The sequence below is a fragment of the Bufo gargarizans genome, chromosome 3 (assembly GCF_014858855.1).
Source record: "Bufo gargarizans isolate SCDJY-AF-19 chromosome 3, ASM1485885v1, whole genome shotgun sequence".
Classification (NCBI taxonomy): Eukaryota; Metazoa; Chordata; class Amphibia; order Anura; family Bufonidae; genus Bufo; species Bufo gargarizans.
The window spans coordinates 201725052-201743333 of NC_058082.1; the positions used below are offsets into that span (position 1 = coordinate 201725052).

General features: G+C 42.0%; 1 protein-coding gene across 4 annotated transcripts in view; it reads right to left on the reverse strand.

The window, feature by feature from the left end:
* Positions 1-18282, reverse strand: part of GABRG3 (gamma-aminobutyric acid type A receptor subunit gamma3) — a 1148957-nt gene that overhangs the window by 576152 nt on the left and 554523 nt on the right. For all 4 annotated transcript variants that reach the window (XM_044286710.1, XM_044286709.1, XM_044286712.1 and 1 more), the window contains exon 4: positions 9614-9834. In XM_044286710.1, the coding sequence (XP_044142645.1) occupies positions 9614-9834 (221 nt within the window). The remainder of the gene's footprint in view (positions 1-9613; positions 9835-18282) is intronic.

The window sequence follows — 18282 nt, forward strand, 5'->3', positions numbered from 1 at the left end:
ATGAAGAGGAGGAGATGGAGGAGGAGGAACCATCTTAACAGCAGGGTGGCACCCGAACCAGCTCATGGCCATCACTGGTGCATGGCTGGGGGATACAGAGAACACAGACAATACACCTCCCACAGAGGACAGCTTTTTGTTGCCTCTGGGCAGCCTGGCACACATAAGCGATTACATGCAGTGTCTCCACAATGACCACCAAGTTGCCCACATTCTAACTTGTGCTGATTACTGGGTGGCCACGCTGCTGGATCTCCGTTACAAGGAAAACATACTGTCCTTAATTCTGTCACTGGAGCATGATCGTAAGATGCGTGAGTACAAGCACACGCTGGTAGACACGCTGCTGGTGTCATTCCCACCTGACAGCGGTGTCAGAGTGGAAGCACAAGGCGAAGGCAGAGGAGGAGGAAGAGGTCGCCAACACAGCTGGGGCATCGCCAGCACCTCAGAAGGCAGGGTTAGCATGGCCGAAATGTGGAAAAGCTTTGTCAGCATGCCACAACAATCAGCACCACTAGCTGATATGGAACGTCTTAGCAGGAGGCAGCATTTCAGCAATATTGTGGAGCAGTATGTGTGCACACGCCTACACGTACTGACTGACGGGTCTGCCCCCTTCAACTTCTGGGTCTCCAAATTGGGCACATGGCCTGAGCTTGCCCTTTACGCCTTGGAGGTGCTGGCCTGCCCTGCAGCCAGTGTATTGTCTGAACGTGTGTTTTGCACGGCAGGGGGCGTTATCACAGACAAGCACAGCCGCCTGTCCACAGCCAATGTGGACAAGCTTACGTTCATTAAAATGAACCAGGCATGGATCCCACAGGACTTGTCTGTACCTTGTGCAGAATAGACATGTATACCGGCCTTAACCAGCCATTGTTATACTACAGCGCAATTGCTCATTGTTGTATTTTTGGATATTTCACACTCTTTTGGAGTGTACCCTAATTATAAAAAAATTAAAATTAAAACCAAAAACCAGTGTTGGCTACCTCGTCCTCCTCCACCACCGCTTCTACCTACACCACTACGTCCACCGCCTCCTCAAACTCCTACTCCATATCGACCTCCACCTCATAAATCAAGTTTATTTATTTTTTATTTGTACGTATTTTATTTTATTTTATGTCATCTCACTAATTAGTCTGCTACACTTTTGGCTGAAATTCACCACTTTTTGGATGTAATATACCCTGGCTGTACCTAGTAGACAGGTAAAAACATTTCACTAATTTGTCTGTTACATTTTCTGGTGAAATTCACCAATTTTTGGGTGTGATATACCCCTGATCTACCTAGTAGACAGGTAAAATTTCACTCATTTGTCTGTTACATATTCGGGTGAAATTCACAAATTTTTGGCTGTGATATACCACTGCTATACCTAGTAGACAATTAAAAAAAAATTCATTAATTTGTCTGTTACATATTCGGGTCAAATTCACCAATTTTGGGGTGTGATATACCCCTGCTCTAGCTAGTAAACAGGTAAAAAAAAAACAACATTAATTTGTCTGTTACCAATTTTGGGTGAAATTCACCAATTTTTGGGTGTGATATACCCCTGCTCTACCTATTAGACAGGTAGCATTTCACTAATTTGTCTGTTACATTTTCGGGTGAAATTCACAAATTTTTGGCTGTGATATACCACTGCTATACCTAGTAGACAATAAAAAAAATGTCATTAATTTGTCTGTTACATAGTCGGGTGAAATTCACAAATTTTTGGGCGTGATATACCCTGGCTGTGCCTAATAGACAGGTAAAAAATTTCACTAATTTGTCTGTTACATTTTCAGGTGGAATTCACCAATTTTTGGCTGTGATATACCACTGCTATACCTAGTAGACAATTAAAAAAAATTTCATTTATTTGTCTGTTACATATTTGGGTGTAATTCACCAATTTTTGGGTATGATATACCACTGCTATACCTAGTAGACAGGTAAAAAAAAATCATTAATTTGTCTGTTACTTATTCGAGTGAAATTCACAAATTTGTGGCTGTGATATACCCATGCTCTACCTAGTAGACAGGTTAATAAATTTCACCAATTTTTCTGTTACATTCTTGGGTGACATTTTACCATTTTTGTCGTGAATAAACCCCTGCTCTGCATAGGTGACAGGGACCGGAATTTTTAAAAATCATCTGTTCCATTGGTGGGTGACATTAACCCATTTCTGAATAAAATACTGGGCACTCTCCAAAATATATGTACCTCACAGTTTATTGAAAATTAAAAATTAAAAGCTAACAATACATAGTACATAACCTTAGAATAATTGATAAAACATACAGATAAAAATATAAATAAATTAATAAAAATGTCAAGAGCCCTGGATATTAATATGATCCAATCTATGGGGATGATGATACTGGAGAAAATTGTCTATTCCACTTTGGTGGTTATGTTCTGTGCAGTCTATGCAGGAAAATGAAATCCACAATGTTATTATCCTCGAGTAGGAAACAGAGGAGCAGCTGGTAAACTAGCAGTGAGTGGTACGTGCGGCGTCCCGCTATTACTCACTATTAGGTGCTATACAAGATTCTGCTGCTGTGCCAAAGCCTTTTAAGATCGGTATTTCCTTCGGTCCTTTCCCCACACTGTCCTTTAACACGCCACTCTATAGATGTAGGTTCCGGCGCTTGTTACAATCATCGGCTCCTTTTTCAGCGCTGGACGAGTGTCATACGTCCCTCTGGTGAATCAGTGTCAGATGCGCCTTGGATCTCCGATTGTGACAGGGTTAACTTGGGGTGTCCGTGGTCTTTAGGTTGGCAAATTCAATGTCCATAGGGGGGTTTTCTTTACACCAAACGCGTTTCGGGGTCCTTTATCACCCCTTCCTCAGTGGGCTGAGGAAGGGGTGATAAAGGACCCCGAAACGCGTTTGGTGTAAAGAAAACCCCCCTATGGACATTGAATTTGCCAACCTAAAGACCACGGACACCCCAAGTTAACCCTGTCACAATCGGAGATCCAAGGCGCATCTGACACTGATTCACCAGAGGGACGTATGACACTCGTCCAGCGCTGAAAAAGGAGCCGATGATTGTAACAAGCGCCGGAACCTACATCTATAGAGTGGCGTGTTAAAGGACAGTGTGGGGAAAGGACCGAAGGAAATACCGATCTTAAAAGGCTTTGGCATAGCAGCAGAATCTTGTATAGCACCTAATAGTGAGTAATAGCGGGACGCCGCACGTACCACTCACTGCTAGTTTACCAGCTGCTCCTCTGTTTCCTACTCGAGGATAATAACATTGTGGATTTCATTTTCCTGCATAGACTGCACAGAACATAACCACCAAAGTGGAATAGACAATTTTCTCCAGTATCATCATCCCCATAGATTGGATCATATTAATATCCAGGGCTCTTGACATTTTTATTAATTTATTTATATTTTTATCTGTATGTTTTATCAATTATTCTAAGGTTATGTACTATGTATTGTTAGCTTTTAATTTTTAATTTTTAATTTTCAATAAACTGTGAGGTACATATATTTTGGAGAGTGCCCAGTATTTTATTCATTTACTATTCACTTTTAAAAGGAAGGGTGATTCCTTTTTTACTGAGAGCACCTCCTCCACTGTTTGCACCATTCCTGTGCGTCACTTTCTGCACGCTTTTATTAACCCATTTCTGTCGATGAAAAACCGCTGCTCTGCATAAATGACAGGGACTTAAATTTAAAAAATTTGTCTTTAATTGGTTCTTTCATTCGATCCTTCTACTTTAAAAACTTATCCCACATTTCCTCTTCATCCCATTGCAGCCATTGACCTCCCTTGGATGAGGTCTCCCTTTCTCACGCTCCCTCTCCGGCGTGGAACCCTGATTCGCCGATAACCGTGTTCAACATGGTAGGCTCAGAAAAGAACATCAAAAGTTGATAGAGAAGATATCCAAATGGATGGTTGACGTCACAGGGACGTGCGATCAGGCAGAAGTTATCTAGAGTCAACAAAGCAGCAGCAGGGCCTCTTCTGGCTAACGTTTCCGGCAGATCCGAGCGCTCAGCCTAGTACCACATGTGCTCGAGCGCCATGCTCAAGTCTCCTCCCCGCGCGTTTGGCGCCTTCTAAGCATGTATGTATATGTTAAATGTATGCTTTACAATGTACTCAATCCACAAAATTCTGATGCACCCTTTTCACCTCCAAAAAAGGGCGTATGTTTGAATCTTGTTTACTCATCCTCCTTCTCCTCCTGTTCCATACAGTATATATGCCCTCATTCCAATGTTTCATATGGTATGCTCAGCTGTAGGCCCTCACTTCAATGTTTCGTACGGTCTGCTCAGCTGTAGGCCCTCACTCCAATGTTTCGTACGGTCTGCTCAGCTGTAGGCCCTCACTCCAATGTTTCATACGGTATGCTCAGCTGTCGGCTCTCACTACAATGTTTCATATGGTCTGCTCAGCTGTAGGCCCTCACTACAATGTTTCATACGGTCTTCTCAGCTGTAGGCTCTCACTCCAATGTTTCATATGGTATGCTCAGCTGTAGGTTCTCACTACAATGTTTCATATGGTCTGCTCAGCTGTAGGCCCTCATTACAATGTTTCATACGGTCTGCTCAGCTGTAGGCCCTCACTCCAATGTTTCATACGTCTGCTCAGCTGTAGGCCCTCACTACAATGTTTGATGGGGTTCGCTCACCTGTAGGCCCTCACCTCCAAAGTTTAATACGGGTTGCTCAGCTATAGGCCCTCACCTCCATGGTTTCATACGTCTGCTCAGCTGTAGGCCCTCACTACAATGTTTCATATGGTCTGCTCAGCTGTAGGCCCTCATTACAATGTTTCATACGGTCTGCTCAGCTGTAGGCCCTCACTCCAATGTTTCATACGTCTGCTCAGCTGTAGGCCCTCACTACAATGTTTGATGGGGTTCGCTCACCTGTAGGCCCTCACCTCCAAAGTTTAATACGGGTTGCTCAGCTATAGGCCCTCACCTCCATGGTTTCATACGTCTGCTCAGCTGTAGGCCCTCAATACAATGTTTTATGGGGTTTGCTCACCTGTAGGCCCTCACATCCAATGTTTCATATGGTCTGCTCACCTGCAGGCCCTCACCTACAATTTTTTGGGGGATCAGCTGACATGTTACATTATTTTCTATGTTTCAGATTTGGAAGGAAACATAATTTGGTTTCCTTCCGTGGTGAATCTATCACGCATGGGATTTTTACAGGATATATGTTTTTTTATATAGGTGGGGTAAAAATGTCAATTATTTTTTTTTTTTTAAATGTGTCAGGCTTGACTCCATTTTCTCCTCTCTCCTTTGCAGATGCCTTTTCACATTTGGGGCCTGGAGGAATTACAATTGTATTCCTTTTTTTCATTGTATGTGCCACTTTCCCTAGATCTTGTTTTCGGGTATACAATAGAATTCCAAGATAGTCTGATAGCAGCTTGTAATTGTGGTACAGTTCCATAATGTAAAGAGGCAACAAATGCTGACCGCCTTTCCCTGCGCTAACTCTGCTATGTGACGCTCTCTGGAATCCAAAGGAACATTAAAATTAGAAATTGGTCATTCTTTCTTGGTAGCCTGTACTGACAGCCATTCTCTGCGCCTACTCTGCGATGTGACGTTCTCTGGAACCCAAAGGAACGTTACGATTAGAAATTGGTAATTCTTTCTTGGTAGGCTGTGCTGACCGCCATTCCCTGCGCGAACTCTGCTATGTGACGTTCTCTGGAACCCAAAGGAACATTATGATTAGAAATTAATCATTCTTTCTTGGTAGCCTGTGCTGAACGGGTCAATTCACTTCTTAAGTGTTTAGATCAGCAGGCCCTTGCTCCTAATGTTTTTGAGGGTCACCAGCAGGCCATCAATGATAATTTTTAAAGGGTGTGTATGATGCCCTCTTTTATGTGTAATAAAGGGTGCATTGTAGTGCCAGTTCCTTGTAATTTATGGCAGCCCTTTCACTTAGTGCATAGGCTTTATGAGTGTAGGAGTCCCACTACCTGAACAATTGTAGCATCATGTGAATGAGGCCCTCCTTTATGTGATATACAGGCTGTATCTCTTCTTCCTTGTAATTTTTAGCAGCACTTACACTGTATATACAATTGAATCTACAGGAAAGAATGTTTCTTAACAATTTTTCCTCTAGAAAAGATTTTTTTTTTTGTGGGGGTGGGGTTTTGGGTGTTTTTTGTCAGTCTGTAAAATTGGCGTACAACTCAGACAACATGGTTCCCAGCAGCAACATCAGTGTCCAAGATGCATCCAGACATGGTCCCCCTGCTGTTCATGATCGATTTCAGAGGTGTTTCCATCAGTTTCAGACCTTTTTCTATGAACCAGGCACCCTCCCCTCATCCGAGCAGGGGGCGCCTGGTCGCCTCCCATTGACCTCGGGTGCTCGGCCGAGCGCACGAATATTGCGATGTGTTCGGACCGAACATACGAACACTTTGGTGCTCACTCATCACTAGAAATATGTGTAGCTCACCGTTGGCATGCTCACTCTATAGAGGCCTTGATTAGTGGTTCTCTAAAGAAAAGTAGGCTGTGTTGGCTCCATTTGCAGTCCTCCAAGAGTGTAAAAACTTCAGCACTCTCAGAATAAAAACACAATTCTTTATTCAATCTCGTTAAAACATCACATAGGGTACATTGTAGCATATTGACCTATGCATTTCGGATCATTAGTCCTGTTTTACACTGGCATTAATAGTTACCCTGATGGAACAGCCTACCGAATCGGTAACTACCGTGTGCAGCCATCCGCTGCCAGAAGTCCTTCCGGCCCCATTCACTATAATTGGGATTGGCGGAGATCTGGCAGCAGCATGGCAAATATGCAGAGAGGCACCTCTTGGCATATTTGCCATGCTGTGGCTGGATCTCCGCAGGTCCCCATTATAGTGAATGGAGCCCGATGGATGGACTTCCAGCAGCGCACCACTGCACACAGTAGTTACGGATCTGACAGGCTGTTCCAATGCTGGAACAGCCTGCCGAAACCATTAATGCCAGTGTGAAACAGGCCTTAGACCAGGTCATAATGTGTATACAAAAGTGAAGTTAAAGAAGTCAGAACTAAACGCATCACATCTCGTTCACCCAGGTTAAAAACATCAAACCTACCTACTACCCTTAGTACTATACCAATGATAAAACTACTTTAAATCAGTGTGGAAATTTCAACTATGTAGAAATCTACAATTTAAATTCAGAATCCCCCTTGTCTACTGGTAATGCACTTTGTGTTCCCAATTGCCGCCGTCCACAGGTTTATATATTTTCTCCACTCCAATTACCTGGAGGCTATCAGTGTTACCAGCATGACACTGTGTGAAATCTTGGGAAGCGGCAGATACATTGTATTTATTTGGGTTTTAGCAATATCCCATAAATGCTCTGCAATTTGTTTGCATACCGGTCTTATGGTGCAGTCTATATATTGTAATCTACAGCTGTTATATTTAATACAATATATAATATGTTCCACAATTAAAATATTTGATCTGAAATTGCTGATTAGTGCTAAACGATGTAAATTGATATGTTTTAGGCATATATTTACATAGGCCTGTAGTACTTAGCCATGTGCGATTTTGAACATTTGCCCCAGCTATTAAAAACAAGCTCAGGGATAATTGATTACCTATTAATAGTGCTTTTTTCAAAACAAAACGAGATTCAGATTTTAAAACATGAGGAAGATCTTCATCCTTAATTAGTATAGGCCAATATTTCTTAATTATGTTTATAACAGCATAGTAAATCATGCTATATCTAGTGCTAAAAACTACCCCATTTCTTTTTGTTCTGCTTTTACCCTATTGTTATATTGATAATATTTTCATGTCTTTACTATATACTTTTTCTTGAGCTTTAGTTAGTGAATATGTTGAATTTCTTTGTCTCTGAAGAAAACAGCACTTTGCGCAAACAAATTTTCCTACAGGTAAGTTTCTTATTGCTTAACTCACATGGCACCTGACTGCGAATAGCAATGAGTTTCCAGAAGTAGGTTTTCTATGCAAAGTTGATACTACCTGTCTACTGACCTTATTTGCCATTAGTTTGATATCCATAAAAGGAATAGCTTCAAATTATATGTGATACATAAACTTAAGGTTTACATAATTAATGTTAATATAATCAACAAATTCTCGTATGAAAGCTGACGCCCTTTCCAAATAGTCATCTATGTACCTTCCTTACCAACAAATGTCACCACAAAATGGAATCTCCAGGCCATTGAAGTGGAAAGGGTAAATAAACCAGTGCACAGCAGAGACTGGGAACACTAAGGACAGTACATAACCGTAAAGCAATTTGGATTCTGAATTTAAATTGCAGATTTCAGCATGGTTTAAATTTATGCACTAATTTAATGTACTTTTATTAATAACAAGGAGGAATGATTAAATACTGTTCAGACTGACCATCAGCGGTATATGTTGCATATTTTGTACAGAAAACTCAAGTGTAGTAATTAAGCTTGATGTTTTTAACGGACTGTGACGTGTTCAATCGTAGCTATTTTAACTTCACTTTTGTATAACGATTATGACCATGACTAAGAATGATCAAATTTATCCAAAATGCATAGATCAATACGCAACAATGTACTAAATGTTTTAACATTAAATAAAGAACTGCATTTTTATTCAGCAAGTGCTGAAGTTTTTACACTATTGGAGGATTACAAATGGTGGAGCTGACACAGCTTTAACCTACTAATGACCAGGGACATACATGGAAGTTGTCACTTTAAAAATGGTGCCTGACTATAGCTTGCATGTTTCTGCTGTTTCAAAGATCAGAGGCCCAGGACTAATGTCTGTAATTGGCAATAATCGCAGAAATTTTACTCCCAAGGTGCCATGGTCAAATGTGACCATGGCATCTGAGTGGCGAAAATGCAGGAGCCACGCGTTTCCACTCCAGTAACAGCTTCCTCTGGATCAGATCAAGGAAGCTGTTACCCTATAGTGATAGGCTTGATACCTATCACTGGTATATTCCAATACAGGCCTGCAGGTGTCAGCACTGTATTGAAATATACTGAATGATGTATTCTGTAATGAATATAAATCCATTCTAGAATACAAAATGACAAGGTAATGATTACTTGTTATAGTCACCTAGGGTGACTTAAAAAATATTAAGAAACAAAAATCATAGGCATTAGTACAAGCATTGTCCTAAAAAGTCTGTACTAATAAAAAAATATTTATCTCACATAAATAATAAACGGTGTAATGAAAAAAAAGCCATTTTGTCATTTTTGCTCATTTCCTCTCCCCACAAAAATTGAATCAAAAAGTCAGCTCACCCTGTTAAAAATAAGCCCTTGCACAGCTCCATAGACATAAATATAAAAGGTTATAAGGGTCAAAATATGGAGATAAAAAGAAAAAATATTTTTTACAAAGTTTGAATTTTTTCTTCATTATTAAAACACAAGACAAATATACAAATGTGGTATCATTGTAATTGCACTGACCCATATATTTATGGTAAGAGATCATTTTACCACATAGAGAATGGCGTACAATGAAATCTCATAAAACTGTGGCAGAATTGCAAAAATGCAAAAACAATGGCAACATACCTTAATGTGTACAAAATTTTCCCATCGTTCCATATTCGTAGAAGTTGATTTGGAGTTGTAATCCAATGAGCTTCTGCAGTTTTGGAGTTACGAAAGATAGTGTCTGGAATCCATATTAATCCAACCATATTGCTGTTAAGAGTTAAAATCTTCATGGTGCTATTAAACCTGAGACGACTGTCAATCCACGTTTGAGCAAAAAATATGTCTATTTGGTATTCCTGTAAAAAAAAAAAAAAAGTGGGTGACATTTAAATTATTTAACATTACGTTTTAATATGTTTTTTCACAGATACCCCTAAAAACTCTACAATCCATCATTAACGGTAACTGTCTTGCCAGCAGGGGTCAGACCACTTGGGCCCCCACTGAGGATTAAAACAAGAACCTAATGTCCCCTATCCGAATATAAGGTCAATCATGTATGCATGCTGCCACACCTTTCATCTCTATTGGACTGCTGGAGATAGCCGAGTACAAGTGTTCAGTTATCTTCAGCAGTCCCAAGAAGATGAATGGATATGCACTGCGCTTCTTTCAAAATGGACCACTGGGTCCCGAATCTAGTGATACGCATGGGACCAGAGGTTGGACCACCGCCAATTACTTATCTCCTATTCCCTGGATAGGGTATATCTTTTTAGTGGGCCAAAACCTTTAAGTAATAAACCAAATACAGTGTGAAGCACAATTCACACTGACAAACAGTACCACAAAATAATTTAGGGCCTCATAAAGTACCGTACAGTGAATGTATCTTCTATCAATACAAATCTGCTATGTGCAACATCCCTGGAATGTCCCCTTCTGGTGAATGCACAGGAATCCCAGTGAGACCTTAGAATTTTTTTGTTAAGAGCTTGGGTTAGCCATAATGCTTATTCCTGTTGACTACACGAGTCCCTGGATGCTTTTGTGGTAATTTGATAAATAGATACGTTTCTGAGATAGTGTACAGTAGTGCACACACCTTTTTGTTATTATGCTACAATGTTTTGATAAAGCAGCTTTAAAGGTGTGTTTTGGTACTTAGAGTTGATGGCCTACTCTCAGGACTGGTCAACACTAGAGTTGAGCGGACACCTGGATGTTCGGGTTCGACGGGTTCGGCCGAACTTCACAAAAAAGTTTGAGTTCGGGACCCGAACTTGACCAGAACTTGACCCCGAACCCCATTGAAGTCAATGGGGACCCGAACTTTTGAGCACTAAACTGGCAGTAAAAATGTAATAGAAAGGGCTAGAGGGCAAATGGCATCAAAATGTGGTTAAGAGCATGGCAAGTGCTCTGCAAACAAATGTGGATAGGGACATTACTTTAAATAACATAAAATACGTAAAAATAAAAAATAATAATCTTGATCTAGGAGGACGAGGTCCATATGGAGTAGGAGGTTGAGAAGGCGGTGGATGTGGTGGTGTAGGTGGAAGCGGCAGTGGAGGAGGAGGAGGTAGCCTACACTGCTTTTTGGTTTTAAATTTATTTTTATTTTTTTAAATTAGGGTACACCCCAAAACATTGGGAAATATAACCTGTGATAACCCCCTCCAGTCATGCTAAACACACGTTCAGACAATACACTGGATACAGGGCAGGCCAGCACCTCCAAGGCATAAAGGGCAAGCTCAGGCCATGTGCCAATTTGGAGATACAGAAGTTTCAAGGGGCAGAACCATCAGTCAGTTCATGTAGGCGTGTGCAAACATACTGCCCCACCATGTCGCACGTCACCGTGATGTTCACAATCAAATTGGATATCTTCTCTATCAACTTTCAATGTTCTTTTCTGCGCCTACCATGTTGATCATAGTTAGCGGCGAATCAGGGTTCCAACCTGGAGTGGGAGAAAGGGAAACCACATCCAAGGGAGATAAATGCATGAAATTTAATTGTGATTGAGCGGAAATGTGGGTGAAGCTATTTAAACTGAATTGAAGGAAAGGTGGGGGCGCACGGCAATTACCCACTCCCGACTCGGGGAGGTAGTAACGATAAATAACAATACAGGACTCTTAAGATGCCCTGTTATTGGAATGATTAATAAAAAAACAATAGGGATTGTCACTGGAGTGTTTTGGATTTGGAAGCGTTAGCCAGGAGAGGCCCTGCTGCTGCTTTGTTGACTCTAGATAAATTCTGCCTGATCGCACGTCCCTGTGACGTCCCCCATCCATTTGGATATCTTCTCTATCAACTTTCAATGTTCTTTTCTAAGCCTACCATGTCGAACACATGCTCAGATAATACATTGTTTGCAGGGCAGACCAGCACCTCCGAAGCCTAAAGGGCAAGCTCAGGCCATGTGCCCAATTTGGAGACCCAGAAGTTGAAGGGGCAGACCCGTCATTCAGTATGTGTAGGCATGTGCACAACATACTGCTCCACCATGTTGGTGAAATGCTGCCTCCTGCTAAGATGCTCCATATCAGCTGGTGGTGCTGGTTCTTGTGGCGTGCTGACAAAGCACCATTCGGCCATGCTAAACCTTCCTTCTGAGGTGCTGGCGTTGCCACAGCTACATTGGTGACCTCTTCCTCCTCCTCTGCCTTCGTCTTGTGCTTCCACTGTGCCACCGCTGTCAGGTGGGAATGCCACCAGCAGCGCGTATACCAGCGTGCGCTTGTACTCGCGCATCTTACGATCACGCTCCAGTGACGGAATTAAGGACGGTACTTTGTCCTTCTAACGGAGATCAAGTTAGAATATGGGAAACTCGGCAGTCGTTGCAGAGACACTGCAGCATGTAATCGCTCATGTGTGCCAGGCTGCCCAGAGGCAACGAAAAGCTGTCCTCTGTGGGAGGTGTATTGTCTGTGTCCTCTATTACCCCCCCAGCCACGCAACAGTGATGGCCATGAGCTGGTCTGGGTGCCACCCTGCTATTAACAAGGTTCCTCCTCCTCCATCTTCTCCTCCTCCTCATCCTCCATCTCATCATCCTCCAGAACTGTGCCCTGGCTGGACGATTGTGTACCTGGTATTTGTGGGTGCAGGAGCCCACCCTCTGAGTCACTTGTGAATGACTGGCCGGAAACCCTACGAAATGATCCCCTTCCTCCTCCTCCTTCTGTGCCACATCCTCTTCCAACATCGCCAGGCGAGCAGCAGCAGAGTGAGAATGCCGAAAGCGCGCACAGACGGCCCGCACTTTATGCAGCAGCTCTGACATATCGGGATAATTTTTAAGGAATCTCTGCACCACCAAATTCACCACATGCGCCAGGCAAGGGATGTGTGTCAAACCGGCTAGTCCCAGAGCTACTACGAGATTTCGCCCATTATCGCACACTACCAGGCCAGGCTCACTGGCACCAACCACTCATTGGTCTGTTGTTCAAAACCCGTCCACAGCTCTTGCATGGTGTGGGGTTTGTCCCCCAAACAGATAAGTTTTAAAACTGCCTGCTATCATTTACCCTTGGCTGTGCTGAAGTTGGTGGTGAAATTGTTACGCTGACCGGATGAGGAACCGGTAGAGGATGAGGAAGCGGAGTAGGAGGAGGAAGCAACAGGAGGCAAACTGAAGCGCCCTGCAATACTCAGTGGTGGAAGGACATGAGCTAAACTGCTATCTGCCTTAGGCCCAGCCGCCACTGCATTTACCCAGTCTGCTGTTATGGAGATATAATGTCCCTGACCGTGCTTACTGGTCCACGTATCCGTAGTGATGTACACCTTGCCACAGATGGCGTTGCGCAGTGCACACCTGATTTTGTCCCCCACTTGGTTGTGCAGGGAAGGGATGGCTCGCCTGGAAAAGTAGTGGCGGCTGGGCATGACGTTCTGTGGGACAGCAACTGCCATAAGGACTTTAAAACTCTCTGTCTCCACCAGACAATTACAGCGTTTCAAAGGCCAGTAATTTTGTAATGCTGGCATTCAGGGCCAGGGATTGTGAGTGGGTAGGGGAGTACTTTCTCTTCCGCTCCAGTGTTTGGGAGATGGACAGCTGAACGCTTCTGTGGGACATTGTGGAGATGCTTGGTGACCCAGGTGGTGGTGTTGCTGGCAGATACTCTGTTTGCTTGGTGGCAGGTGGCACTGTCACTCCAGAGGTGGATGAAGAGGCCGAGACTGCAGCAGAAGAGGAAGCAGGAGGAGCCAGAGACCTTTCTTGGTTTTTGAGGTGTCTACTCCACTGCAGCTCGTGCTTTGCACTTAAATGACTGGTCATGTAGGTTGTGCTCAGGTTGAGAACGTTTATGCCTCGCTTCAGGCTCTGATTCACAGCGTGCAAACCACTAGTGTCTTGTCGTCATCACATTGTCTGAAGAACTGCCACACCAGGGAACTCCTTGGAGCTGGCTATGGTGTGCTTGGTCTCTTGCTGTGGTGGGCAGTAGCAGGCGTACTGTCTAGGGGACGGCCGCTCTGCTTTTGCACCCTGCTCCCTCCTCTGCTGTTCTGGTGGCTCTGTGCGACCACCGCCTCTTCCTCCGAACTACACAGGTCATTCGCATGACTTTGATACCATATGGGGTCGAGGACCTCATCGTCATCCACATCATCTTCCACCCAGTCTTCACCCCTGCCGTCCTTGTCAGTCTGCACACTTTCAAAAGCCCCAGCAGTTGGCACTTGTGTTTCGTCATCATCCGAGACATGCTGCGATGTTCCTCCCATGTACTCATCTTGAAACAGAAGCGGTTGGGCATGGTGCACTCAATCTCTCACTTCTGGGGCAGGGCTAGGTGGATGGCCCTGGGAAACCCTGCTAACAGAGTCATCAAAAAGCAGAAGAGACTGCTGCATGACTTGGGGCTCAGACTGCTTGGCTGATTTGCAAGGGGGTGAGGTGAAAGATTGTTGGACATCGGCTGCAGGTGCCAACTGTGGTCTTTCAGCAGGAGACTGGATGGGAGACAATGTGAAGGAACTGGAGGCACTGTCAACAACCCAATCTACTATCGCCTGTACTTGTTCTGGCCTCATCAATCGAAGAGTTGCATTAGGCCTGACCAAATACCACTGCAGGTTCTGTCACCTAATCCCACCTGAGGAAGGTGTTTCACTTGTGCGTGTAGCTGGCACAGATCGACCTCATCCTCTCCCTGCAACAGGAGCTCCACCAGCAGCACTACGACCTCGGCCACGTCTCCTCATATTTCTCAAATTTAGGATCTTGCCCTAAATGGCTGTTTAGTTAAAAGCAGAGTAGAACGACAGTATGTAAAGTTTGTATCTCACACGTACAGATGCAGACTAGGCCGCAATTAAAGATTTTTTCCCAAAATGGCTTTTTTTGAAATAACAGAATAGAACCATAATATGTAAAGTGTGTATTTCACACGTACAGATCCAGACTAGTCCGCAATTTAAGTTTTTTGCCCAAAATTGCTATTTTTGAAATAACAGAATAGAACCACAGTATGTAAAGTGTGTATCTCACACGTACAGATCCAGATTAGGTCGTAATTAAAGATTTTTGCCCCAAATTAGTGTTTTTCTAATAGGAGAATAGAACAACAGTATGTAAAGGGTGTATCTCACACGTACAGATCCAGACTAGGCCGCAATTTTTTTACCCTAAATGGGTGTTTTGCTAATAGCAGAATAGAACCACAGTATCTAAAGGGTGCATCTCACAATGACATATGCAGCAAAGTCTGCAACATTAAGTTTTTTGCACAATATGGGTGTTTGTGTAATAACAGAATATGACAGCAGTATATAACCCTTGAATTTCACATGTGCAGATACATCAAGGGCTGTAAAATTGTGTATTTTGCCCAAAAAGGGTGTTTTATTAATAGCAGAATATAACCACAGTATCTAAAGCATGTATCTCACATGTACAGATGTAGACTTGGTTACAATGAAATATTTTTGCCCAGAATTAGTGTTTTTCTCATAGCAAAATAGAACTACAGTATCTAAAGTGTGTATATCACAAGTACAGAACGAGACTAGGCCGCAATTTAAGTTTTTTGCCCAAATTGGTTGTTTTATTAATAGCAGAATAGAACAACAATATGTAAATGATGTATCTCACACGTACAGATGCAAACTAGGCTGCAATTAAAGATTTTTGCCCAAAATTGGTGTTTTAGTAATAGCAGAATAGAACCACAGTATCTAAAGGGTGTATCTCACAATTACATATGCAGCAAAATTTAGTTTTATGTCCAAAATTGATGTTTTTTTAATAACAGAATATGACAGCAGTATATAACGCTTGAATTTCACACGTGCAGATGCAGCAAGGGCTGTAAAACTGTGTTTTTTGCACAAAAAGGGTGTTTTTTAAAACCCAGAAAATTATAGTTGTATTTCTAGCTTAAATTGCACACTGAATAATGAGGCAGAGCCACAAAATCAAGGTTATTTCCAAAAATGGGTGTTTTTTCAAAGTCAGAAAATTATTAAAGTTTTTAAAGCTTGTTTTTAACAATCACAGATGCAGCAAGGGCTGCAATATTAAGTATTTTGCAAAGAAGAATTCCCATAGTAAATGTATGATTTTTAGAGTAAAAATACATTTGGTCTTATATGAATTTTTCTGATTTAAAACCAAAGCCTATGGAGATGAGAATCTCATCAATTTTCATTTAAGTTTTCATTATTGTTGTAAAATGCTATTAATATGTGAATAATATATTTTTTTACCCTTTCTCTTTACAATGAAATTGCACCATACTGAACTTTAGGATCTGCTAATTGTCATTAAAATTAAATGCAGCAAATTTATCTTCGAATACAGCTGGCTAAACTGCAAAATGTGACAAAGTAAGGCTTTTATGTATATTTAAATGCTATTTAAAAACATTATCTTGCTTGCTGCTGCCTGCCTTCCAGCAATGATTAAGTCATGCACTAGTGGAGGCATTTGTCTCATTTAAAATAAATGCCCGTTCTCCCTCTAGTTTCTATTGCAGAATACAAAAAAATCTCAGCATGGTCTTCTAAACTTGGGAGATGAATGAAACAAGCAAAACAATACTGGTTCCTTATTGTAGAATTATTTTAATTGTATGAAAGCCTCCAGGTTTCCAGCCTTTATGTTAACCCCTTCAGGACCCTGACATTTTTCACCTTAACCACTTCAGCCCCGCTAGGTGAAACCCCCTTCATGACCAGAGCACTTTTTACACTTCGGCACTACACTATTTTCACCGTTTATCGCTCGGTCATGCAACTTACCACCCAAATGAATTTTACCTCCTTTTCTTCTCACTAATGGAGCTTTCATTTGGTGGTATTTCATTGCTGCTGGCATTTTTACTTTTTTTGTTATTAATCAAAATGTAACGATTTTTTTGCAAAAAAAATGACATTTTTCACTTTCAGCTGTAAAATTTTGCAAAAAAAAACGACATCCATATATAAATTTTTCGCCAAATTTATTGTTATACATGTCTTTGATAAAAAAAAAATGTTTGGGCAAAAAAAAATGGTTTGGGTAAAAGTTATAGCATTTACAAACTATGGTACAAAAATGTGAATTTCCGCTTTTTGAAACAGCTCTGACTTTCTGAGCACCTGTCATGATTCCTGAGGTTCTACAATGCCCAAACAGTAGAAAAACCCCACAAATGACCCCATTTCGGAAAGTAGACACCCTAAGGTATTCGCTGATGGGCATAGTGAGTTCATAGAACTTTTTATTTTTTGTCACAAGTTAGCGGAAAATGATGATGATTTTATTATTTTTATTTTTTCTTACAAAGTCTCATATTCCACTAACTTGCGACAAAAAATAAAAAATTCTAGGAACTCACCATGCCCCTCACAGAATACCTTGGGGTGTCTTCTTTCCAAAATGGGGTCACTTGTGGGGTAGTTATACTGCCCTGGCAATTTAGGGGCCCAACTGTGTGAGAAGAACTTTGCAATCAAAATGTGTAAAAAATGACCGGTGAAATCCAAAAGGTGCACTTTGGAATATGCGCCCCTTTGCCCACCTTGGCAGCAAAAAAGTGTGACACATCTGGTATCGCCGTACTCAGGAGAAGTTGGGGAATGTGTTTTGGGGTGTCATTTTACATATACCCATGCTGGGTGAGAAAAATATCTTGGTCAAATGCCAACTTTGTATAAAAAAATGGGAAAAGTTGTCTTTTGCCAAGATATTTCTCTCATCCAGCATGGGTATATGTAAAATGACACCCCAAAACACATTCCCCAACTTCTCCTGAGTACGGCGATACCAGATGTGTCACACTTTTTTGCAGCCAAGGTGGGCAAAGGGGCACACATTCCAAAGTGCACCTTTCGGATTTTGCAGGCCATTTTTTACACATTTTGATTGCAAGGTACTTCTCACACATTTGGGCCCCTAAATTGCCAGGGCAGTATAACTACGCCACAAGTGACCCCATTTTGGAAAGAAGACACCCCAAGGTATTCCGTGAGGGGCATGGCGAGTTCCTAGAATTTTTTATTTTTTGTCACAAGTTAGCGGAAAATGATGATTTTTTTTTCTCTTTTTTCCTTACAAAGTCTCATATTCCACTAACTTGCGACAAAAAATAAAAAATTCTAGTAACTCGCCATGCCCCTCACGGAATACCTTGGGGTGTCTTCTTTCCAAAATGGGGTCACTTGTGGCGTAGTTATACTGCCCTGGCAATTTAGGGGCCCATATGTGTGAGAAGTACTTTGCAATCAAAATCTGTAAAAAATGACCGGTGAAATCCGAAAGGTGCACTTTGGAATATGTGCCCCTTTGC